Below are 26,223 nucleotides of genomic sequence, written 5' to 3'. Positions count from 1 at the left end.
CAGATTGACTTGGCAAACACATGATTCCCTTAATAGCCATGGTAAAAAAAAATTCATAAAATTGGGCGTGACTCACTTAACTTCTGGTCCCAATTGTGGTCATAAATCAAGGACTACCTCTACATAACCATAGCTAAGTGGTTATCAGTCCTATCTCATTTGAATCAATTCCATTGAGCTACGCTCAGTCCATGTTACGGTTAGCTTGATTTTCTTTATTTGGCCCTAATCTTATCCACTGCTTCTTCGGAATAGTAGAAACGTAGCGAAGGACTGACAACTGACATTCAGACTCTGAATTGGGCTCAATAGATCTGGGTGAACTGCTCATTTTTAGCTGGAAATGATGGGATTTCAATCATATACAGGTTGTCCTCAACTTACAACCGTTTGTTTACTGACCATTCAAAGTTACAGCAGCACTTATGACTGTTTTTCACAGGACCGTTGCAGCATCCCTCATAGTCATTTAATCAAAATTTGGATGCTCAGCACCTGCCATGTTTTTATGACCGCTGCAATGTCCTGGGATCGTGTGATCCCCCCCTTTTGCGATCTTCTGACCAGCAAAATCAATGCGGGAGCCAGATTCACTTAACAGCCGTGTTACTAACTTAACAACGGCAGTGATTTGCTTAACAACTGTAGCAAGAAAGGTTGTAAAGTGGGGCAAAATTCACCTTAACTGTCTTGTTTAGCAACAGAAATGTTGGGCTCAACTGTAGTCATAAGTTGAGGACTACCTGTACATCTACAGGACTGGAGTTCAGAAGGGCTGACCCTTCAGGGGAAGAGAAATTGGGAAATGTGCAGTTTGGGAGAAAGAGTTATGTCATTTTGTATGATCAACAGGAGGAGAAGGATATAAAGCAGAGGTGGGGAACGATGGCCCTTTTATGAGTTGTGGACTTCAGCTCCCAGAATTCCTTAGTCATCCGTGGGAATTGAAGTCCACAAATCCTAAAGGGGCCATGGCTCCCTACCTCTGATATAAAGCAGGGGTCTTCAAACGTGGCCCTTTTATGACTTGTGGACTTCAACTCCCAGAATTCCTGAGTCACCTGTGGGAGCTGAAGTCCACAAATCCTAAAGGGGCCATGGCTCCCTACCTCTGATATAAAGCAGGGGTCTTCAAACTTGGCCCTTTTATGACTTGTGGACTTCAACTCCCAGAATTCCTGAGTTACCTGTGGGAGCTGAAGTCCACAAATCCTAAAGGGGCCATGGCTCCCTACCTCTGATATAAAGCAGGGGTCTTCAAACTTGGCCCTTTTATGACTTGTGGACTTCCAACTCCCAGAATTCCTCAGCCAGGCACGCTGGCTGAGGAATTCTGGGAATTGAAGTCCACAACTCATTAAAAAAGGCTAAGTTTGAAGACCCCTGATATAAAGGAACTGGGCACCATCAAGAGCTGCCTTGGGAGAGGAAGTCTAGACTAGCCCAAACAGCAGGCCAAATTCTTTCCATTTGAGCTCTGAGGTCACAATTGGCCCCCTGTCCCCTTTGATCTTCTGCTTCTCATTCCCTAGTCTCTTTCTTCTTCCAACCTTCTACAGGGGGAACTTAGAGGTCCTGCGAGATGAGCCTGCCCCCGGGCACCCCCGCTGCTAGGATGCTCTTTGTTATGGCTCTGGCCTGTGCCAGCCCTTTCCTGGACCTACGGCGACGAACCATCAACATCCCCATTATTTTCAGTGGCTCAACCTACACACCAGAAAGTGCCCGGTTCTCACTTGAGGATTTTCGCAATTTCTCCATGGAGATCAACCCCATCCCTGTCGTTCTGAACGACACCAACCCTCGTAGCCTAATTGTACGGCTCTGTGATGTCCTCTCCTCCTTGCACATCCATGGAGTCGTTTTTGAGGATGACACACGAACGGAGGACGTCGCCCAGATCCTGGACTTCATCTCAGCACAGACCTCAGTCCCAATCATTGGCATCAATGGAGGATCAGCCATTGTTCTTACTCCCAAGGTAACATAACTTTCCTGGGCTTATTCTGCTACCTGAATATACATGGAAGCTTGGTCACTTGTTTAACAGAAATCTGCTTATTCTATAGGCAAAACAATTTGGAAAAAGGGCCCTTAGGAGATAATTTAATTGCTAGATGTGCAGAAATGTGTATATGTGGGGGAGGGGATTTGGTAGGGATTAAGAAATACTAGCAGAGTTGAAAAGATCAATATTACCAAGGTATAATATAATTAGACTACATGTTCATTCTCCAGCATGATAGATGGAGAATCCACGAATGGGTTAACTCTGTCTTCCTGCCCAATTAGACTAAGTCAGTCAAACTTGCCACGCCTCTCCTGGGCCAGGACACCTCCCAGTCATGACTTAGTCTGTGCCCAGAATAGACGTGGTAATTTTGGCTCCCAGAATCTTGCTGAGTCAACTCTTCTGAGTAATTAAGCAGGTCGTATATGTAGGTGGATCAGGGCTTGTATTGCAGGGGCGTGCCAATCTCATTCTCTGTCAGTTCCCAGGCGTATCACTGCTCACTCCACTCGTAGTGCTGCAACTTCTGCGGCTTGGGCGACACAGGCGTCCATTGAGGACATTTGTAGGGTGTCCATTGAGGACATTTGTAGGGCGGTGACATGGTCCTCGCCTTCCCTTTTTGTGAGGCATTATAAACTGGATAGGTTAGCCTCCACAGACGCCTCATTCGGCCGGAGAGTGCTGCAACAGGTAGTGCCACAGGGTGGGACACAGGCCCAGACTGATTCCCTCCCATAGGGACAGGGCAGCTTTGGGATGTCCCATTCGTGGATTCTCCATCTATCATGCTGGAGAAGGGGCGTTCTCTTACCTGAATGCCTTTTCTCAGCATGATGATGGAGAATCCACACCCACCCCTTAGTGTCCGTCAGGTCCTGTGTCAGGGGTATGGGAGCCAACACGTCGGACTGTCGTCATTTGCTTTGCCTTCGTCGTGACTGGGAGGAGTTCCTGGCCCAGGAGAGGCGTGGCAAGTTTGACTGACTTAGTCTAACTGGGCAGGAAGACAGAGTTAAGCCATTCGTGGATTCTCCATCATCATGCTGAGAAAAGGCGTTCAGGTAAGGCAACGCCCCTTTTCTGTTACAGATAGGAGCTAATAGTTCTAACAAGATGATCTAATTCTGTTCATAAAGACTTTGGGAATTATTTTTTGTGAAAGACAAGTTGCTGGGAAGGCCTGGGTTAAAAGCAGAACTTAAAACTGAACTTTTATCTCCTCAACTGAAAACATTTGGAAATTTGTAGACTAGCTAAAATGTTTAAAAATATTTCAAATGTTTGTTGGACATGTAATCAAAGACCAGGTACTTATTACCATATCTAGTGGTCATGTCCTAAAGCATAAAGGTTTTGGCTTAAGATACACTTATGGTTAGAAAAGATGATTAAAAAAACAAATAGAATTTAAACCAGAATTGTTTCTCTTACGAATGATAGGCCCTAACTATGACAAGGAGAACGGATATTTAATGTTACATGTATTGACAGCAGCGAGAATTATGTATGCTCAATATTGGAAAAATGAAAAGTTACCGACTGAAGACGTATTAATTAAGAAAATATTGGATTGTGCAGAAATGGATAGATTAACTTTAGAGATTAAAGAGAAAGAACATTTAGTTTACTATAGAACTTGGAATAAATTTTATCAATGGCTAGATAAGCGAGTTAGAGAGAAAGGAATGTGATATGCAATTTTGAATTTATTTGAGTAAGAATGACATCATACATTGAAAATTTAGTATTGTTTTTGATATTTTATTATACCTATCAGTGTTATTGTTAGCTTTATTATCTTTATTTATGTACATTTACCCAGACAACATGCTGTTTGCCAAATTTTGAATGTTATTGGGGGAAAACCCCAACCCTCAACCCCAACCCTTCCTCTACCCTATCCCAAACCCCCATTTCCCTATCCTCCTTTTTAACCCTATAAAAACTAATAAAAATTTTTTCAAAAAAAAACCCATTTGGAAATTTGTATGTTTTATTTGAATCTGGATAGAAAACAAGGGAAAAACTCATTTTAAGATTGTAAGCTACCCAGAATTACCTTGTGATAACGTGGGCGGCAGATAAATTTTACAACTAAATAAATATGTAAAACTGTTTCTGCTTTTCAGCCTGATCACTTTTGTCCTTTCTAAAACCCCTAGGAGAAAGGATCCACGTTCCTGCAGCTTGGTTCCTCCACCAAACAACAGTTGCAGGTGATGTTTGAGGTCCTGGAACAATATGACTGGACAGCATTTGCCGTCATTACTACCCTGTTTCCTGGCTATGAAGACTTTGTAGATTACATTGAGGTCCTGACCGACAGCAGCTTCATTGGTTGGGAACGCCGCAGCACTGTGACCCTTAACCTTACCGATGACCCAGATGGAGCCCGCCTGAAACGCCAGCTCCGAGAAATAAATGCCCGTATTTGCCTTCTCTACTGTTCCCGTGAAGAAGCAGAAAGCATCTTCCGCGCTGCTCGTGAAGTCAAACTTACTGGCCCTGGGTATATTTGGTTCATGGCGGGTGCCAACTTTGGTAGAACTGCCTATCTGCCTGAGGAACTGCCCGAGGGTCTGTTCATGGTGCTTTCAGCAGGATGGAAAGACGATCTTTACCACAGAGTACAAAACGGTGTGGCCATAATTGCCAAAGGGGCTGAAGCCCTCTTCAAAGTCTACGGCTCAATTCCAAAATTCAACAGCGACTGCCGGGCACCCAATCTCACCCAATTCAACGAGAATCTACATCGGTTAGCAGGGAAAGAGGCTGGGGAGGGCGTTTTAGGTGGGAGGGTAGTACAATCAAGAGGAATCTACTATTCCCTTTCACGAAAAGCTGTGACCTGTTCCCACCCGGTGCCTTTTTCTCCACTTTCATTCTTTTCTTGATTTGCACATTATTCCACCCATTTAATTCCACAATCGGATGCCTCCCAGATGGGTTGGCTACAGCTTTCACCTTTCCCAGCTGGCATCAGGTTGTGTTGTATCCAAGACAATTGGAGAAGGGTCATCTTAAGCAATAAAAAGTCTTGCGTCGTGCATACATTTACAAATGGCATAAACCTGAATGGACCACAGTTGTATCTTAACCCCCTGGAGTCCACCTCTATTCCTCTGTTATGTCTTTGAGCATAGCCATACTACACCTCCTCCTTGGCACTGCAATATTGCTTCCATAATGGTGTTCCAAGCTGTATTTTTACCTTCAGATCCAACAGCTCTGATAATCCTCCTCGTAGTCTCCAGAATAAGGGATGCCGAAGTGGCTTTGGTTGCTTAATTACAAGTTTCCTTCTATTTATTAGTTTCAGTCCCATTCATGGAAGCAGCTAGTTTAATTCTAATTTAAGGTAGAGCACAGGATAAAGACAGGAGCACCTTCCTTCTTCTCTGGTCTGATTTGTTTCTCTGGGCCTTCTTTATTTCACATTATTTTTATCTGAAGTTATTCAAATGGAGGAGAAATGTAGCACAGGAGAAAAGGCAAGGAGAATATTGAAGCCATGCCAGACCCATGCCAGTTCATGTTTTCCCCATTGGCCAATAATAAGGGGATAGAAAGGGGATAGATGTAAAACCTGGACAAGAAGACAACTCGTGGTCAATAATGAGTGGCACGTTCACACATCGAGACAAAACCATTTGACTGCTATGTGGAACAGACGTAAGGTGGGCAGATGTATGGGATTAGCAGTGGGTACAGCAAGTTGAATGCTGACATTCCTTTGTATTGTTTCTAAAGTGGGTAGAGAATATTCTAGTTTATTAGTGGGAAAAGTTGCTTGGATTTAGCTGAGGGGGCCCAAAAGTCAGCTAGCTTTTCTGCAGCGGTCAAGGAATACGGCAGCTGTCAGAACCTACTCCAATCCACATCTTAGGAAAGAAAAACTCTTGGAGACAAGATTGTCCAAGCAGGAACTTTTACTAAGATGTAGGTGACAGAGGATGTAATAGACAGGATCTGAAAACTGTCTCACAGATTGATATTTTTAAAGTGTCCCCGAGCAAGACCCCACCCCTCAGTCCATTTGGTCAGTCCCGGATCAGTCAAGTCTCAGGTGTCAAACCCCTCATGGGAAAGGGAGAACCATCAGTCCATTCGCAACACAATTACTTCCTCCCCTTCACATTCCATCCGGAGATACAAGCCAGAATTCCCCACCACCACCTTCCTTGTTTGCTCGTAAAACAGAGAGGGAGAGGATTTCCTTTCATCGGCAAGAGCCAGAATTCTCCTCACCCCCTTTCTTAGTTGTTCGAAGTTCAGAGGGAGAGTGTTCCTTTAGTAGGTCTTTTTGCGATGGCCAACAGGCAGGCTGAATAAACAAAAAGTTACATCTAAGGGAAAGAGATGGGGCAATAAACTACCCTGTCTTCTCTTTCCTCCTTGGGAACGGCAGAATCCGGTCAGGGGGTGGGGGTGAGATTTGGGTTTGCACAGAGGGAGTTAGAAATGAAACATAAATGGATTCTGACAGTAGCTCTGTTTCTTTTCTCTGCCATTTTACCTGTTCCCTTCCTTCCACTTCGTACTCCCAAACTGAAATCCGCACACACGTCATGCATCTTTACTCAAAACTGGCTTTTTTTTTCTTGGTTTCTTTTTAGAAGCCTAGTCCGCATCTTACCGAGTTTCTCTTGTCTCAGACATTGGATAAAAGTCTTTGGTGTCAGGCATGAGTATAGGAGAGAAAGTAGGGGTTAAAGACACAGATTGGGGTTGTCCAAAGTGCTTCCCTTCTGCCTTTTCACACAGATATTTCATGAATGTCACTTGGGGTGACAAGGACTTCTCCTTTAACGAGGACGGCTACCTGATCAATCCATCTCTGGCTGTAATCTCACTTAGCAAACATCGGACTTGGGAAGAGGTGAGTTTAAGGAGGGGGGGTAGGGGTGGAACGAGCTGTAGGTTGGCAAGAAAGATAATTGGAGGACAGGAAGGATTAGAGAAGAAGTAATATGGAGTGAAGGTGACTTTGGGGGAAACATGGCACGTGTGAATTTGGAGTTAGGGAAGCTTCTGAGAACTAGAAACACAGAGAGAGCCTTCTGGTCTCCATTCTGTCCCCTGTCATTCACTTCTGCGTTCCCGACAGAGAAAAGAGACTAAAGAATTTTTAATTACTCACACAAACAAGCTAAATCAAACCACTATGTGGCTTCTCTCCAGCAGAAAAATGTAGTGGGCTGATGTATACAGTCCTGACTCCAGCTTTGGAAATTGCTGAGGCTGGACACTGAGCCAAGCTAAGCTGCTGAGTGAGGCCAGAGGACAAGTTTCTTGTCTACCCAATATTTTTTTAACCTGTGTCTAAGTCGGATGTCCCCAAAGGACGTTAGTTGAAGGATGAGTGTGATTTTAAGGGAAAGGGGTTGATGGGAAAATTCAAAATGTAATATAAGAAGCTGAATTTGGGAGCTCTTGTTTTTTTTTGAAAGAAATGTCTGCTTTGATGGATTGAAACAATTCTTGTATATTAAATGAATTTGGCGTCCCTTTAGGGGTCTGGCAGGACTATGAAGATTGGGGGTGTGTCTAATCTCTTCTCTTTGCCTTGGGAGGCAGGTGGGACGGTGGGAGCGACGGATCCTGAGTATGTCACGCTATAGGAAATTCCTACAACCCGTGGATGACAACAAGCACTTGATGGTGGCAACCTTGGAGGAGAGGCCCTTTGTAATTGTGGATGACATTGATCCTGCCACTAAGACTTGCATCCGTGACTCGGTGCCCTGCCATCACCCTCTCAACCTTACTGACAGGTATTTTTAATATGCTCGAGCAGGTTTCTCATAAGCCTGGCAGATTATTCTTAAACTTTGAATCCTGTTCTTCCTGAAAAATATCAGAGTACCTCATGGGACTTATATGCTTCATTCCAGCTAGATCCTACCTTTTTCCCAAGGAACTTGGAGGTCTACAGGTTGTTCTCTTTCCCAGCTCCATATTTCTTATCGGTTTTATTTATTAATTTGTATCCCACTTTATTATTTTTATAAATAATTCTAGGCAGTGAACATACTCATACTTCTCCCTCCACCTGTATCCCTCAGAACAACAACCCTGTGAGGTGGGTTGGACTGAGAAACAGAGGGACTAGCCCAAAGTCACCCCGTCAGCTTTCATGCCTAAGGTGGGACTAGAACTCACAGTCTCCTGGAGATTGGCCCAAAGTTACTCAGGTGGCTTCCCCAAAGTCCCAGCCAATGAAATTTATGACTGGCTGAGGAATTGGGTTCCACACTAACCACTATGCCATGCTCGTTCTTAATTACTTTCTGCGATGTTCCTAAATCACTCGCTGAGTTTCTTTTCCCTTTCCTTGCACGGTTCACAGCAATCAGTTAAAGAAGAGATGTTGTAAGGGGTTTTGCATTGACATCCTGAAGCGTTTGGCGAAAACTCTGGGATTCACCTATGACCTCTACCTTGTCACCAATGGCAAACATGGGAAAAAAGTCAATGGCATGTGGAATGGCATGATTGGAGAGGTAATTGGGGAACGAGGGGCTTCAATTTCTGCACAAAATCTTAGAAATGCAGGTTATTCCTATTCCTGTTCTCAGCTTCTCCCGAACACTAGCTATTCTTGTTCTTCTTGACTCTTAAGTTCTTCTCTATGGTAGCCCTCCAGTTGCAGCCATTCGTTTAGCATCCATTCAAAGTTAAAATGGCACTGGAAAAGGTAACTTGCATTCCTACTTGCACTTACAACAATCACAGCATTCTCCACAGTCCCATGATTAAAATTGGGGTGCTTGGCAACCGGCATATATTTACTGTGGCTGCAACATCCTGGGGTCATATGATCGCCATTTGTGACCTCCTCAGCCAGCTTCCAACCAACAAAGTCAGTGGGGGAAGCTGGATTTGCTTCACAACCGCATAATTCACTTAACAATTGCAGTGGTTTTGTCAAGGTTCCGACTGACGAACCCAACCAAGTAAACATCTTTGAGGCTTGTTGAACTCTTAATGTAAATCTTTATTGAGTACATCATTTCGGCACGCACACAAGCAGAACCAGCTCTGGAAAAACCCCACCCGATCTCATACAGTAAAAGTATAGAATTCCCCCTCCTCCTCCTTTGTCAGGTCACGTTGCCCAATTAGGAGGAAAAATGTTATGAGAAAGTGTCTCTGGGTCTGGCCAGACACCTGGTGAACGGTCCTTAGTTCTCACCGTCTGCTTTCTTGATATTTTGAAGTCTGCATTATGATCCCTTTCCCTCCCCCAAGTTCACTGGCAAGCTGAGAAGCAATAATTGTCAGACCAGCAAAAACATGCTTCGAGCTTGACAGGTTTGCTTTATAAGCATGGCAAAAAAAATAAAATAAAAGGATGTAAAATTGGGTGTGACCCATTTAACCATCTTGCTTAGCACCAGAAATTCTGATCCCAATTGTGGTCATAAGTCAAGCCTTCCTGGATATTGTACGGAAGAAAGGGACTATCTTAACAATTCACTGACAGTGACTGCTCATCTAATCTTCATCACAGCTTATGGGAAAGCTGCCCCTGCCACCTTAAAACCATATATTCCTGCTTCTTATATTATGCCTTTAGACAGTATTAATCTTTTCACCTGGGTCACAAATCTCAGGATGTTTATTTGTCTCCTGCCTCAGAAACACCAGCCCACTCTCTCTCCTTCTGTCTGTTTCTCCATCAGGTGTATTACAAGCGAGCTGACATGGCAATTGGATCCCTGACCATCAATGCAGAAAGAGCTGAAGTCATAGATTTCTCTGTGCCCTTCGTCGAGACAGGCATCAGTGTCATGGTGTCCCGCAGCAATGGAACTGTTTCACCTTCTGCCTTCCTAGGTGAATGCTCAGGCCGAGATTTGAGCAAAGGGAAAAAGCATTGGGGGTGGTGATGCCGATGGGACAAAGAGCTTGCAGGTCACTCTTATTCCAAAACTTTGCACCAGAATCAGAGATGCAAGACCCTTCAATTCCCCCCGTAGTAACATCCACTCATCCCAGAACAAGGGCTTAGTTAGTCTCAGGGAAAGCACCAGAAGGCAAGACAAGAAACAATGGATGGAAACTGATAAAGGGGAGAAGCAAACCGGAATTAAGGAGAAACTTCCTAACAGTGAAGGGACGCGGTGGCTCAGTGGGTTAGGACGCTGAGCTTGTCGATCAGATGGTCGGCAGTTTGGCGGGTCGAATCCCGAGTGCCGCGTAACAGAGTGAGCGCCTGTTACTCGTCCCAGCTTCTGCCAACCTAGCAGTTCGAAAGGACATAAAAATGCAAGTAGAAAAATAGGGACCACTACGGTGGGAAGGTAGCAGCGTTCCGTGCGCCTTTGGCATCTAGTCATGCCAGCCACATGACCATGGAGTCGTCCTTGGACAAGCGCTGGCTCTTCAGCTTTGAAACGGAGATGAGCACCGGCCCCTAGAGTTGGAAACGACTAGCACGCGTGTGCGGGGGAACCTTTACCTTTACCTTTTTTTCCTAACAGTGAGGACAATTAACCAGTGGAACATCTTGTCATCAGAAGTTGTGGGTGCTTCACCACTGGAGGTTTTCCAGAAGAGACTGGACGACCATTTGTCTGAAATGGTATAGGGTCTTCCTGCTTGAGCTGGGGGTTGGACTGGAAGACCTCCAAGGTCCCTTCCAGCTCTACTCTGATTGGTTAAATACCAGAATAACAAACCTGGAAAGGACCTTGGAGGTCTTCTAGTCCAGCCCTTGGCTCAAACAGGAAACCCTATACCATTTCAGACAAATGGTCGTCCAATCTCTTCTGAAAAACCTCCAATGTTGGAGCACCCACAATTTCTGGAGGCCTGTCATTCCTCTGGTTAATTGTCCTGACTAGTGAGCTTATGTCCTGAATGTTTTGTTACCGTCTTTAACTTCGTATCGGTAATATGACTTGGAGGCTGGAAAATGAAGAGGTGGGACGAGCATTTTAATTCATGAAGGAGGGGTTTTGTTTTTGTTTCTTGTCTGCGTGTCAGATGGGCACCCACCCCATTTCTCTTTCCACAGAGCCTTACAGCCCTGCTGTTTGGGTGATGATGTTCGTCATGTGCCTGACGGTCGTTGCAGTGACTGTCTTCATCTTTGAATATTTCAGCCCAGTGGGCTACAACCGCAGCCTCAGCAACAGCAAACGTGAGTATACCACTGCTACGGGGAGAGAGGGAGGGAGTGGAAATTTGGGCTCCCTCTGGAAGTCAAGCAATGCATCTTACTGGTCTTTGAGCCTTCTCAGGTCAGTTTAGCTTTTGAAAGTTGTTTTCTCCCCCACCCCCGTTCCCCCATCTGCTTTCTAGGCACTGGAGGCTCCAAGTTCACGATTGGAAAATCAATCTGGTTGCTTTGGGCGTTGGTGTTTAATAATTCTGTGCCTGTGGAGAACCCCAGAGGCACCACTAGCAAGATCATGGTGCTGATCTGGGCATTCTTTGCTGTAATCTTCCTTGCCAGCTACACAGCCAACCTGGCTGCCTTTATGATCCAGGAGGAGTACGTTGACACGGTGTCTGGGCTGAGTGACCAGAAGGTGAGAAGAAGGGAATGGGGAATGGGGTTCATGAGGAAAAAAGTGCAGACCTGCTCATCTGCTTGGCCTTTTATCCCCAGACAGATTTATAGACACAGTTGCACTGATTCCATTTCACGTTCCTCATTTCTTGGGCTCTCCTTCATCTTTAAAACAGTTTTGCTTTCTTTAAAATAAAACAAGACACTAGGTAACGAAACTTGATCTTCAGTCAGGTTAAATGGATTGACAAATCTGCTATTTTTAAAACTGAGATGTAAATGAAGGTTCTGGTGACAGAAAACTCCTTGTCAAGTCCATTGCTGCGATATTTGACTAACTTAAACATCAGGGAGAGGTATGCTACTGGTACAGTTTAAGGTTAAGAGTAGGGTTGCATCTTTGTTTTTCCTTCACTGTCCATTTCCATCTAGCATTTCCTGAAAGAAACCAAGATTTATTTTATTTTTTACATAGTCTGCTTGCATTGTCTTAGATCTGAGCTCGGTGAATTGTCTTGCAAAGCAGCTTGTCTTCCAAGATAACCTTCCTTTGATTGAGCCATTCAGACTTTGCAAGGGTTATTTTAAATAGTGTTTAGAAGATGTATGTACCTGCCTGTGATCAGGCCAGCTCAGCAAAGGGAAAACTTGCTCTGTATTCTAAAGAGTGGCTCAGGAAATGTCAGTCAAAGAGAAGACGGAATTATCCAGAAGAAGAAAGGAAGGCAGGGACCTATAAAGGTTTTTCTTTCCCATTGCAAAAGGCCAGAAAGTTATGAAGTCTATGATTGCTGGAGAACTATTTGTAAAGACCTTGATGAAATTAAATTTCAGACTTCCTGTATAGAAAGCAAATGTGTTCATCATATTATAGTTTGCACTACCCAGCATGTGCTTCCCTTGAATTTGATAATCTTTCCTTTGGAGAATCAGAACAAGCCCTGATGGCGTGGCTATCTGAAAAACAGAAGAGCTACCAACTCTACATCTGCCACAAATCCAACATGGTTTTGTATTTTTTAAAGTAGTATACCCTCCTGCCTGTCCCATAAAAAGGCATCTCGGTAGCCAATGCAGGTAGTCCTTGGTTAACAACAACAATTGGGACCAGCTACGTCATGCGGTCATAAAGCACAATGACACATTTTGTGGCCATGTCACCTCGCGATGGCGATTTCAACACTTCTTGGTGTTGTTAAGCAAATCCTATGCCACCATTGTGAAGAAGTCACATGGTCACTATTTGTGACTTCCTGTAGGAAACCAACAAAGAAGTTTCATTTTTTATTGAAAAGTTTTAAAATACATTTTAAAAACATAAACTCCCTCCCTCCCCCTCCCCCCCACTTCCCCTCCCCCAGAGCTGAATACAGAGTATAAACTTTAACCAACTTAAGCTAAAATATGCTAACCAACTAAAAAAGACACTTTAAATTCTATCGCGCTTTAACTCCTCTTAACATAACTAAATAACTAAATAATAATAACTAATTAATAATGCATCATATAATACTAATACTTATTCATGTACTAAATGAAATTTTCTAGTCCCATATTTATTCTGAATATAATCGATCCATCTTCTCCATTCCACAATATATCTCTGTTGCGATTGTTCTTTCAAATATGCTGAAATCTTTGCCATTTCCTCCAGGTTTGAAACTTTTAAAGTCCACTCTTCTATAGTAGGCAGTTCCTCCTTCTTCCAATATTGCGCTACCAAGAGTCTTGCTGCCGTAATTAAATTTAACATCAATTTAGTATCTATAACAGTACAATCTGTAATAATACCCAACAGAAATAACTGTGGAGAAAAGCTTATCTTTTTCTTAAATATCTTCTGCATATTCCACCAAATTTTAATCCAAAAAGCTTTAACTTTTTTACAAGTCCACCATATATGATAATAGGTTGCATCATCACAACCACACCTCCAACATTTAGGCTGATAATTCAGATACATACATGCTAATTATTTAGGATCTAAATGCCATCTATAAAACATTTTATAAAAATTCTCTCTTAAATTTTGTGCCTGTGTAAATTTCACATTTCTGACCCATATCTTTTCCCAGATATCCATCGTTATGGGCTCCTGAAAATTCTGGGCCCATTTTATCATGCAATCTTTAACAAGTTCCGTTTCTGAATCTATTTCTATCAATGCATTATATATCCTTCTTATATGCGCTTGATTTTGATCTCTAATTTGTTTTACCAAATTTTCATCAGTTGTTGAAATACCAATTTTCCGATCTTCTTTCCATCTAGTTTGTATCTGCCCATACTGAAACCAAGTCCGCACTATTCTTTCTTCTTTTAAAATATTAAATGGCTTTAATTGCCATACATTCCTTTCCATTCTAAGAATTTCTTTATATGTAGTCACATCATGTTTAAATCCCACACTTATATTTTCTATTGCATGTTTAGGTATTGCCCAAATTGGTATTTTATAATTTAGCTTATATCGATATTTTTTCCAAACTCGCAACAGGGCATACCTTAATATATGTGTCTTAAAGATATTATCCACCTTCTTATCATATAATAAATATGCATGCCAGCCAAATAATAAATCAGATCCCTCAATATTCAATAATCTCCCTTGTGTTAGATTAAACCAATCACTAATTGATGATAAAGCCGCAGCCTCATAATATAGTTTAAAATTGGGCATTTTAAGACCACCTCTTTCACGTACATCTTGCATTATCTTAAATTTTACTCTTGGTCTTTTCCCTGCCCAAACAAATTTATTAATACCTTTCTGCCATTCTTCCATATTTGAATCTTTTTTGAGTATAGGTATCATTTGAAACAAAAATAAAAATTTTGGTAAAACATTCATTTTCACTGCTGCAATTCTTCCCAATAAAGACAATTGTAATATTTTCCAACTATCTAACTCTTTTTGTATTTTTAACCATAACAATTCATAATTATTTTTATATAATTTCGCATTTGAAACTGAAAGATATACCCCCAAATATTTAATCTTTTTAACTATTTCAAATCCTGTTAATTTTTCTAGGACTACCTTTTGTTCTGTAGTCATATTTTTAGGCAATATTTTAGTTTTTTGCATATTTATCTTAAATCCAGAAACTTTTCCATATAACAATATTATCTCCATCAGATCTACAACCGACTGAGTCGGTTGACTTAATGTAATAACCAAGTCATCCGCAAACGCTCTCAATCTATAATCTTGATCTCTTATGTTAATTCCCTTAATTTTATTTGAATCACGTATCTTAATCAATAATATTTCCAGTGTTAAGACAAACAACAAAGGTGACAACGGGCACCCCTGTCTTGTACCCTTTTCAATATTACATGCTTCTGTCAAACTACCATTAACTATTATTTGAGCTTTTTGCTTCTGATATATTGCTCTAATAGGTTGTAAAAACTCATCCCCAAACTCCATCTTCTCTAATACTAATTACTAATTCTCTAATACTAATACTACTTCTCTAATAAAAATTGCCAATTCAATTGATCGAAGGCCTTTTCAGCATCCAAAAAGATCAACGCTGCAGAGACCTGGTTATTTCTCTCCAAAAATTCCAGTAAATCTACAACATGTCTCACATTATTTTTCATTTGTCTACCACTTATAAATCCTGTTTGGTCACTATGAATCATTTGCTGCATAACCTTCATTAATCTGTTTGCTAAAATTTTAGCAAATATTTTATAATCAGTATTTAAAAGCGATATTGGTCTGTAATTTTTGGTTTGGGTAAGATCTTGATCTTCCTTTGGAATCAACGATATAAAAGCTGTTTTCCACGATGGAGGCACTTCTCCTCCAGATTGAATTGTTCTAAATAATCCTTTTAGAGGTTCCGCCATTTCTAACTGTAAATTTTTATAATAAATGGCAGTCAAACCATCTGTTTCTGGTGCTTTACCCACTTTTAATTGTTTAATTGCTAAAATAATTTCTTCAGCATTTATCAATTGATTCATCCCTTCCCTTTGCTCTTGTGTAAGTACAGGGATATTCACTTCTTGTAAATATCTATCTATATCTAAACCTTGAATTCTATCCCCAGCATATAACTTAGAATAAAATTCAACAAAAGCCTTTTTAATGTAATTCTGCTGAAACACCTCTTTTCCCTTGTATTCTATCTTATCTATGTTACGTGACCTTTGTTTTTTCCTTAACAAATAAGCTAGCCACCTCCCCGGCTTATTAGCATTACAAAAAGTATTGTGTTTAACATACCGTAAGTTAGATGCCACTTGATCTGCCATCAACATATTAAACTGACCTCTTAACAAAGTAATTGCTTCCTTCGCCCTCTTATCAGATGGGTTCAAAATTAGAGCCTTCTCTTTCCTCTTGATTCCTCCTCTAACTCTTTACGCTTATATTCCAATCTACATCTATATTTATTATTCAAATATATTAACACTCCTCTCATATAGGCTTTACTTGCATCCCAAACCATTTCAATAGGAGTACCCTTATACATATTTATATTAAAAAATTCTTTCATCTGTTTTTTACATTCATCCACATTTTCTTCATATCTAAACAAATTTTCATTTAATCTCCAAGACCTCCTATCTTTCCTCTCCTTATCCAATTCCAACCATACTGGACTATGATCTGATAAAGTTCTTGGACATATCTTGATCTTCTTAACCCTAGAAAAAAATCATTAGTAGTTAATACAAAATCAATCCTAGAAAAAGATTGATGTCGATCAGAAAAAAGGTAAAATCTTTTTCTTCCAAATTTCGTTCTCTCCAAACGTCTCTCAATTCCAAATCATCTTTCATCTCAAAAAAAGATTTAGGCAATCTGGCATGATTTGGAGTACTTTTAAAAAGACCTTTTTTATCTTTCTGTGTGTCCAGCACGCCATTCCAGTCTCCCATCAAAATACACGATTTATAATCCCATTGAATTATTTTATTATGTAAAAATTTATAAAATTCTCCTTGTTGTTGATTAGGTGCATATAGTCCAACTAAAAGTATTTTCTTGCCTTCTATTAAAAGTTCAATTATAACATATCTTCCTTGTTTATCGGCTTCAATTAGATTGGCTGTTAAATTCTTTTTTACATAAATAACTACTCCATTTTTCTTATCTGAAGCAGACGCACTAAACTGTATACCCAGTCTGGAATTTATCAAATATTTTTGGTCTGATACACGAATATGCATTTCCTGTAAACACACAACATCATTTTTAAATTGTTTCAAATACTGAAATACTTTCTTTCTCTTTTGCGGGGAGTTTAATCCATTAACATTCCAGGTTAGAAACTTTGTCGCCATCTTTTGCGACCTGAAGCTTTCGGAGCGCGTCTTGCAAAACCACAAGCACCTGCCTCTTCGGTCTCGCTCCTCCCACTGCTTCACTATAAGTAGATTCTTGAGATATAATTGTGGATTTCTGTTCTTCTTGTTCTTGTCTCATTCGTCTGGTTGCAGCCCGCGTCATTCTTTGTTCCTTAACCTCTTCTGACGATCCCAGGGGCTGCACAATTTCCGAAGTTTGCTGAAGTTCTTTAACCATCCGTGAGATAACTTCTTCATCTCCCTGTATACTCTCCATTTGTTTCTGTCGTGCTCCATCTTCCTTCCTTTAAATTCTGGGGATGGCGGAGAACCTGCTTTCAGTATATTAGAATAAAAGTCTCGTGCCTTCAAAACTGTATTGAGGCGATATCTCGTACCTGAATAATTCACCACCAAGCCTATTGGTATCTCCCATCTGAACTGAAGCTGGCGTTTCTTTAATTCATCTGCCAAAAAAGTAAATTCTTTCCTTTTCCTTAAAATTCTTGGTGGAATTTCTTTCAAGATTAAAACTTCTTGATCAGCAACTTTAAATCTATTATTATAAAAAGCTTGAATAATCACATTTCTGATCGATCTCTTTGTAAAATAAACAACCACATCTCTAGGTAATTTTCTTTGCCTGGCAATCCAAGAGTTAACACGAAATATTTTATCTATATCCCCTGTAATTTCTTCAGCTTGGCACCCCAAAATCGGTTCCAGGGCTTCTGCCACTAACACTTTCAAATTTTCCTTTGGGTCCTCTTTCAATCCTCTTATCCTCAAAGCAAACTCCATATCTCTATATTGTATCATAACCACCTTGTCCTCAGTCTTATCCATTTTATTCTCAGCTTCTGACATTTTAGCATCCAATCTCAAATTATTTTGATACACCTCTTCCACACGTTCATCCAAATGCTCAATGCAAACTGCCAGTCCCTGAAAAGCCACTAAAATGTCCTCTCGTATTTCTTTTTTTTTCTTTTTTTTATTAAAAAGTTTTACAATACATTTTATCTTTAACAAACCAAAAAAAGAAAAAAAAACCTCCCAACCCCCTCCCCCCCACCCTCTTCCCCCTCCCCAACCCTCCCCAACCCCTCCCTCCCTTTCCCCTCCCCCCCGGCTTCCCAGAGCAAAATACAGGGTATAAAAATACAAACAATCATAATCTAATTTACGCAAACAATCCTAAACTATTTAAACTACCGAACTTTAACTCATATAAGAAAACTCCAAACATATATATATATATCATATCAATAATTATACAAATACAAAATAATACTTTCCAATCTAATACCAAAACACAGGGTATAAAAATACAAACAATCATGATCTAACTTACGCAAACAATCCTAATCTATTTAAACTATCAAACTTTAACTCATATAGGTAAATTCCAAACATACATATATATATCATATCAATGATTATTCAAATACAAAATAATACCTTCCAATCTGATACCCAATAAAAACAATCTCAAATAAACCAATTTATATCAATTGTCTAAAACTATTCCTCATTCCAACTAAGCTTTAAATTCACATTATCCTAATGTGTTATACAACTTAAAATACCATAGATTACTTTCCAAACTTAAGAAATTTTTATATAATCACATCATTCTTATATTCTTATATTCTATTACCTATTCCAATATTACCCATAAAAATATTACAAATTAACTTCAATCACAAAGAAAACAATTTATATCAATTTTATAAAACTATTCTTCTATCCAACTAAAAGCTTAAAATTTTTCATCCAAATAACAAATCATAACCTACAGAATATCAATAAACACTACTACAAATCTTCCCAATTAACTTTTCATAATCATCTTAGAACTAAAGCAACACGAAATATTACATAATTATTTTATAAGGGTAGAAAATATATCCCCAAATATTTAGTCCTTCTAGCAATTCCAATTCCCATAATCCTTATTACATTATTGTCTCTTACAATTATGTGACTAAATCTTCAGGCTTGATTCATTCGTCCAGAAGTAGCACGCCTCTTCCAATTTCTGGCCTTCTCCAGTGATAATGAAATTTGACCCACTCCTGTATCTTTCACATCTGTCTGCGTTAACCCTTCAGCAACTTGCGGGTTCTCTCTGGAACGTTGAGACTCTCTCTCACCTTTTTTCTTTGTAAATTCCAAAGATGGTATGGGGACTGCTTTTAAAACATTACTGTAAAAATCACGTGCCTGAATCTCCGTAGTAAAACAGTACCTCGTACCTTCATAGGTCACCACCATACCCACTGGTATTTGCCATCTAAACTTAAACTTAGAAATATTAATAAATTAAATTAAATTAAATTAAATATCACGTCGTCTCAATTCTTGTGTCAAAAAAGCAAATTCCTTCCTTTTTCTTAAAATCTTTGCAGGGATCTCTTTTAAAATCAGAACTTTTTGCTCAGCAATTACAAAATCAATATTGTAGGAGGCCTGGATAACTTCATTTCTAATCATTCTCTTTATAAAATAAAACACCACATCTCTGGGTAGTTTTCTTTGTCTTGCGATCCACGAATTAACACGGAAGATTTTATCTATATCTTGCATTATTTCATCTGCTGGTCGCTTCAACACCCCTTCCAAAGCCTCAGAAACCATTTTCTCCAAATTTTCCTTAGGATTTTCTATTAGGCCTCTGATTCTTAAAGCAAACTCCATCTGAGAATACTGTGTCGAAATCAAATCATAATCCATTTTCTCTATTACATTTTCAGTTTCTGTCATTTTGGCTTCCAATCTAATATCATTTTGAGCAAGATCTTCCACTCTTTCATCCAAAATCTCAATGCTTTTAACCATGCTTTGTATTGCAGATGTGATGTCTGCTCTCATTTCTTTTAATTTCTCTGTAAACTTCTCCTCCAACTTTTTCTCCATTATCTCAACAAATTGCTGCATTTGCTTTTCCATAGTCTCTTGCAACAGATTCTGCAAATCTTTTGCTGTAAAAGCTGATAAAGATTCAGATGCAGAGGACAATGAAGTTTTCACCGAAGACTGCTGCCTCAGGGCAGGAACATAAGAAGATATAGCCGCCATTTTCACCCTCTATTGTTAACTATGCACTTTCACATGCAGATTCAGCAAAGTCCATTGAGTTAAAGATCAAAACATCATCTTCACCAAAATCTCCTGCATCGCTCTGCCTGCGTCCTCGTTCTCAAAAGCTCTTCCTTGCTAGCAGGGATGGTTGCGAACGCCCTGTTCTGCTCCAAAAAACCCAGAGCAGAGGCGCCTCGCAGTCCGGAGCATGCCCAGGCTTCGGGGGTGCTCAATCCTTCCGCTGCCAAAACTCTAAGTTCTGGCAGCCCCTGAGAGCTCTACCCCTACCTGGACCCTCACCCCCTCCTCTTCTCCTGAGGTGGGGGCTTCCGAGCCGCCGAACAGCTGATCGACGCTGTTTTCGGCAGCTCTACGGAGCCGCGAGACTGACAGCCAAGAAATGGCTGCCTCCGGCGTCGCCTTGCCATCCGGAAGCCACTCCTCTCGTATTTCTTTATTCTTCTCATTGATAAGTTCAGATATTTGCTGAGATTGATTTTTTAAAGCATCTTGTAAATCTTTTAATGTTAATGCGGGTGCAGGTGCCACGGGGGGTGGCATCAATGCCTGTAATGAAGAATGCTGAACTGGTGACGCACCAGCACTTCTAGGAACAGAAGCTTTAGCTGGTTTAGAAGCCATTTTGACACCCAATTAATTTTCGTTGCGCACTTTCACTTTTCCACTCGGCTTGCAACTTTGTTTCTCCCCTATTAAATATCCAAATCCTTAAATTCACTTTTAGACCAATTTCAAATATTTTGCGCAGAGTGACTTTAAAAAAAACCACAATTTCTTCCTTCTCAGTCTTTATATTTTATGATATATTCCTTGTCCTTTTATTTTTCACTGACAATTCACACCTGTGCCATCTTTCTTCCTTTCTTTTAGTATAAACCGGAGTTAAAGATCATATACTTGTTGTTTCAAAATTCTCCTGCACAGCTCTGCCTGCATCCAAGTAATCCAAAATACAATGTTGATTGCAGGGATGGTTGCAGCGTCCTGCTCTGTTCCAAAGCCTTGGAACACAGGAGTCCCCAAGTCCGGAGCTAATTCAGGCTCCGGGGGAGCTCTCACTCTTCAACCCCCAGAATAACAATTCTAGGGGAGCTCTACCCCTACCTGAATGCTCCCCCTCCCCTCTTCTCCCGAGGGGGGGATTTCCGAACTGCGAAACAGCTGATTGTTGCTGTTTTCGCAGTTCAACGGAAAACAACGGGGCTGACGGTCGAAATGGCCGCCATCAATGGAGCCTTGCCACCCGGAAGTCCCAACAAAGAAGTTTCAAATGGCAGCTAGGTGACCATTGTAGGGATGCTATAACAGTTGAAACATCTAGGACTGATTATAAGTGCCACTCATTCAAATGCAAGTTAGAATGGCCATTGAACAAGTGGTTCTTAAGTGAGAACCATTTGCTCTTCATTTCAAACATAGAGGTTATATGTTTTATATGATTATATGTAGGGCTTTTTTTGTCATAGAACACTCAGAACGGAGTTCCGGCACCTTTTTTGGATGGAACCTTGTAGGGTAGGCAAGGCGGGTTGTATGACATGTGTGAGTTCTGGCACCTTTTTTTTTTACAAAAAAGCACTGATTATGTGATTATATTATATGATTATATGAGGGAGGGAGAGGGAGGGAGAGAGAGAGATTACACGGACATAATAAGTATTAAATTTGTATGTAATTTGATTGCAATGACACTAGTTGGCTCACAATAATAAAAGAAATTACAATAAAAGATTTTAAAAAATGGCAAGCCAGACAGACTGGATGGAAGGAAGCAAGGGGTCTTGTTCCCCATGTTTGTGTATTAAGGTGTAAATTACCTAAACCAGTGTGTTTCTCAACCTGATGCCTTCAAATGCTTTGGACTTCAACTCCCATCCTTCCTTTCAGCATGGGAACTGAATTCCAGTACCTTTGGAGATTCAAGTTACAGGAGATGGACACGCTGTTGGACTCATCTGTCACATTTAGTAGCTCCACAAGGCCCTCTACCAGAAGCCTTGTTGATACCCAGCATGTATTGGATGTATTTATAAACCAGGACGTGGCTGATTATCGCCTGGCAATTAGCCCCTGACGAACAACCACAGCTGTGGGAAGGAGGGGGCCACGCAAATCGGACCAGCTGTGGCATGGCAGCCTGGTTCCCATTGAATCTCTTTCGTTAAGAGCTAACAAGCTGGGGTGTAATTAATAGGCATAATTAATGTCCAACAAGAAACGCAATCTCAGATAAATATTAAACAGCTCAGTTTAACAAATTCACACTGGGTGGGGAGGGAGGGAAAGTTGGTAATTGGAAGTAGAGAAAAGAAAGTTTTGCAAAATGTGCCTGAAATGGGCATTTCTGGATAGATTTCATACTCTGAATTAAGCCACGCGGAGCGGGTGGCTTTCTGCCTTGGCAGGCGTATCTGGGACTGCAGATTTAGTGGTGTAAAATTCCACAGCGGAGGCCTGTTAATGTCTTACAACACAACAGCGAAGAATCTTTCGGTAGCAGCTAGAAACAAACAGATAAAATTGGAGATGCTAGCTTTGAAGGAGCAGCATTGCTCTTCTGGAGCTTGCTGTGGTGAAAGGCACCGGTTTTTGTTCTTTCGTAGCCATGGGCAACCTGAAGTCTTGGTCCTCTGGCCTCATTTCAAAGCCCCCAGCAAGCCTTCGGCTCACAGTATGATCAAGAGAAATGTGCTCCTCTCCAGAGGTGAAAGGCAGAGGTGGCTGGGACAATAAAAGAAGGGGGGAAGGGAAATTCTTGCTTTCCCCCTCTCTTTGGCTCCAGCCCAACTATTTGCTGGTCGGTGACCCTCCCTCATGTGGCTGTTGAAGGTTAAAACTTCTCCAGCAGTTGCTGCCTATTAAAACAGAAACCTTGCCTTTGTTTTTCTGTCAAAAGTTGCGCAGTCCATAAAACCTAACAAGCCAGTTCATCTCGAAGGTATCACAAGCCTCTTCGTGTTTTTAATCACAAACCTTTCTCCATCTCTGCATCTTCACCTTCTCTTGCCATATATTCTTAGCCACCTCCATTGGTCCTTTCTCTTCCCCCCCCCCCTTCCTTGATTATATCCACAGTTTTGTCAAACTGCGGATAATCTGCGCCCATCGCCTTGTTCCTTTCCAGCTTTCTCTGGAGGCATTTCTCCCTCTAATGCAGGCTGGCTCAGGAATTCTGGGAGTTGAAGTCCACAAGTCATAAAAGGGCCATGGTTCCCCACCCCCTGCTCTAATGGCTCCTCAGCCATTTGCCACCGAGTAGCCTTTATCCATCATCCTCATTTAAAAGAATCAATCCCTTTGGCGTGCTGACACTCTGACTTTTTCTCCCTGACTAGGGATGGGTTTCAAATTGGTAGTTTCCTGTGCCATGCTGAGGAAGGGTCCAAGGGCCCCCACAACAGCAGTCTCTTACAGGCAACCAATTTGATGAGGGTTGAAACGTGACAAGGATGTTATTTTTTCTACAGCTTTCTGAAGAACAAACAGGCTGTTCCTGCCCTTGATCCTTCTAAATATGTCCCGGTCTATTTCCGTATTGTTGATCTCTGTGCACCTCTCTGTCAACTATCATTTTCTGACAACTGAATCCTTTTGTATCTAGAATTATCTTTCCATGGCGTCCATCTATTTCCAAGACTATTGGAGGCCTCACTTTCACCCATTGGCCTGCTTGCACTTAGCCTTCTAAATCATTTGCCCTCCTCTTCTTTTGCATAAAAGACAAAGTTAACTGTTCACCCCAGAGTATATATATATATGTATATACATATAAATAGCTTGAGTTTAAATCCATGTATACATACATCTTGAGTTTAAATATATGTATGCATGTATCTTGAGTTTAAATGTATGTATGTTTAAAATGCATGTATGCATGTATCTTGTTTAAACGTTATGTTGAATTTAAATCTATGTATGTAGTATATATATGTATGTATCTTTATGTATGTACAGTGCATGTATGCATGTATCTTGAGTTTAAATGTATGCATGCATGTATGTATGTTGAGTTTAAATGTATGTGTGTATGGTTATGTATGTATCTTCAGTTTAAATGCATATATCCATGTATGTATGTGGAGAGAGAGAGAGAGAATCAGCCTTGAAAAGCTTTACCTAAATTTTGTGCAGCCTCAAACTATCTGGAATTCAGGATCTCTCTAGGCTTCTTCTAGAGACCACTTTCATAAGTATTCTTAACTTTTAAGCACCTAGACTGTAAACCTGGTAATTGATTACAACCTGTAGGGTTAATAACCAGTTGTGCTGCATGAAACTGACGTGGAGAGCCATTATGAAATACAAGGTAGATTCAAAAAATAATATTTAGAGCAGTGAAATGCAATCAACAGTGTTTATTTTTCTTTCTTCCTGACTGTTACTATGTGACTTGCGCTTGCACATAACGTATACGGCTGTTTTTTTCTGCTAAGGGGATACAAAAGCTTATTTGGCCTCACATCCTTGATTCTGAAAACCTTTTCCCAAAGCTGTTTTTAATTACAAAATGATATTGGAGTTCAGTTATACCTGCTTATATGTGACAAGTGAGGAGCCCCTGAGAGATGCTTTCAAGAAATACTAACATTGTTCACCTAGATTGCGGGCAGAGCTTTGATTGCCAGAAAAATTAAATAAAAGGAGACACTCTATGACTATATCCTTGGAAATATCTCCTTGATATTTCTCAACATTCTTTCTAACCCTCAAAGTCCTTTGGTTAGAATAGTAACACCAGCTGCCTGCAATTAGTGCAGGTTCGAGTCCCACCAGGCTCAAGGTTGACTCAGCCTTCCATCCTTCCGAGGTAGGTAAAATGAGGACCCAGATTGTTGGGGGCAATTAAGCTGACTTTGTAATAATGCCGCTTGGGTGTGTGTGTGAAAGCCCTAATAAGCAGGTATATACATAGAATGAAGGCTACTGCTAAGCTTGTAAGCCGCCCTGAGTCTTTGGAGAAGGGCGGGATATAAATGGAATTAAAATAAAAATAAAAAATAAATAAAATACAAAGAGTAGGAAGAGAAATCAATATATAAATATATATTGTATATTTTATATACATTGTAAATAGGTAAAGGAATCCCTGTGAATTTTTACTGTGCTAGTTGTGTCCAGCTCTAGGGGGCGTTGCTCATCTCTGTTTCAAGGCCATATATATACACGCACAATACACATACACGCATGGGCGTGTGTACAGTTAGCTCAGCAAGTAAGAGGCTGGGCTTGTTGGCTGGAACAAGAGGCTGGGCTTGTTGGCATACCAGGCTAATTAAGATTAATAAATTTTAAAAAACCAAAAATTTTCATCAGTCCAGCAATGAGCTGTCCTCCTAATTATCCATCTACCAGCCAGCCAGCTCTAGGTTTACATGACCCCTGACCTAGCAGGAATCTCCTGATATCTAGAAATCCTATTATTATTTTTTAATATGGTGTCTATTGTGATCAGGGCTAGCCAAACATCATGTATTTCACTCAGCCAAAACACAGAAGCCTCCAATCCTCTCATAGGATTAGTCTCTTCTTTTCTGAGTGTGTTTCCATTTCTAACGATGGGCTTGGCAATGCCTGTTTCATTTGTCTACTCTCCACAGTTCCAGAGACCCCAACACCATTATCCTCCTTTGAGATTTGGCACAGTTCCTAATGGTAGCACCGAAAAAAATATTCGGAACAACTATGGAGAAATGCACGAATATATGGGGAAGTACAACCAGCGCAGTGTGGAAGATGCACTTCAAAATCTGCAGACAGGGTAAGTAAAGGGGGAATGGCAGCAAAGATGGGTATAACATTGGGAGAACTGGGGTAGGGAAGACAAGATTGTTGTTGTTCTCCCCCTTGTGTTCATTTAGCCACCTTAATTCTAATACTGTCTCCTGTGACCTAGAGTATATGGTCTATATGGTCACTCACATTCCAGCTGGTGTTGTCAGGTACAAAGAATCAGGACCAGACATTAAATTCCAATTAAGAAGATTCATAAGAATCTAGTCAACTACTGGTCAGCACTAAATTGGTGCTAGATAAGAGTTAATGGAATTCAAGAAGGGCTGGACTTAGACCTTTGTAGGAACTTAAGGACTCCAGGCTAATTACTCACTTGACTCCACCTCCAGATTCTGCCTGCTCTTCTCCTACAGGTGTAACATCTGAAGTTCTTACCGGCAAACACATTCCAGCAAGTTTTAGATGTATCTCACATGCACTCCATTGATTGGCTATGCTTGGAGTGCAGTCATACACCCTGAAAAAGGGGGCATGTTTCGCCCTG

The 26,223-nt window shown here is 40.8% G+C and overlaps 1 protein-coding gene across 1 annotated transcript in view; it reads left to right on the top strand.

Annotated features, from left to right (window-relative positions):
• Positions 1-1,582: 1,582 nt before the first annotated feature.
• The window catches only part of LOC308678483 (glutamate receptor ionotropic, NMDA 2D-like), a gene marked incomplete at both ends in the record, with an annotated part of 52,837 nt that continues 28,196 nt past the window's right edge, over positions 1,583-26,223 (top strand). Inside the window, 9 exons of the mRNA XM_081345694.1 lie at positions 1,583-1,981; positions 4,177-4,769; positions 6,779-6,893; positions 7,592-7,788; positions 8,364-8,517; positions 9,700-9,853; positions 11,037-11,162; positions 11,324-11,553; positions 25,544-25,704. Of these exons, the coding sequence (XP_081201820.1) occupies positions 1,583-1,981; positions 4,177-4,769; positions 6,779-6,893; positions 7,592-7,788; positions 8,364-8,517; positions 9,700-9,853; positions 11,037-11,162; positions 11,324-11,553; positions 25,544-25,704 (2,129 nt within the window). The remainder of the gene's footprint in view (positions 1,982-4,176; positions 4,770-6,778; positions 6,894-7,591; positions 7,789-8,363; positions 8,518-9,699; positions 9,854-11,036; positions 11,163-11,323; positions 11,554-25,543; positions 25,705-26,223) is intronic.

This window comes from Vipera berus, assembly GCF_964194415.1.
Source record: "Vipera berus genome assembly, chromosome: Z".
NCBI classification, from domain to species: Eukaryota; Metazoa; Chordata; class Lepidosauria; order Squamata; family Viperidae; genus Vipera; species Vipera berus.
The sequence above is the reverse complement of the archived record's forward strand: the minus strand, read 5'-3'. Positions and strand labels throughout refer to the sequence as shown.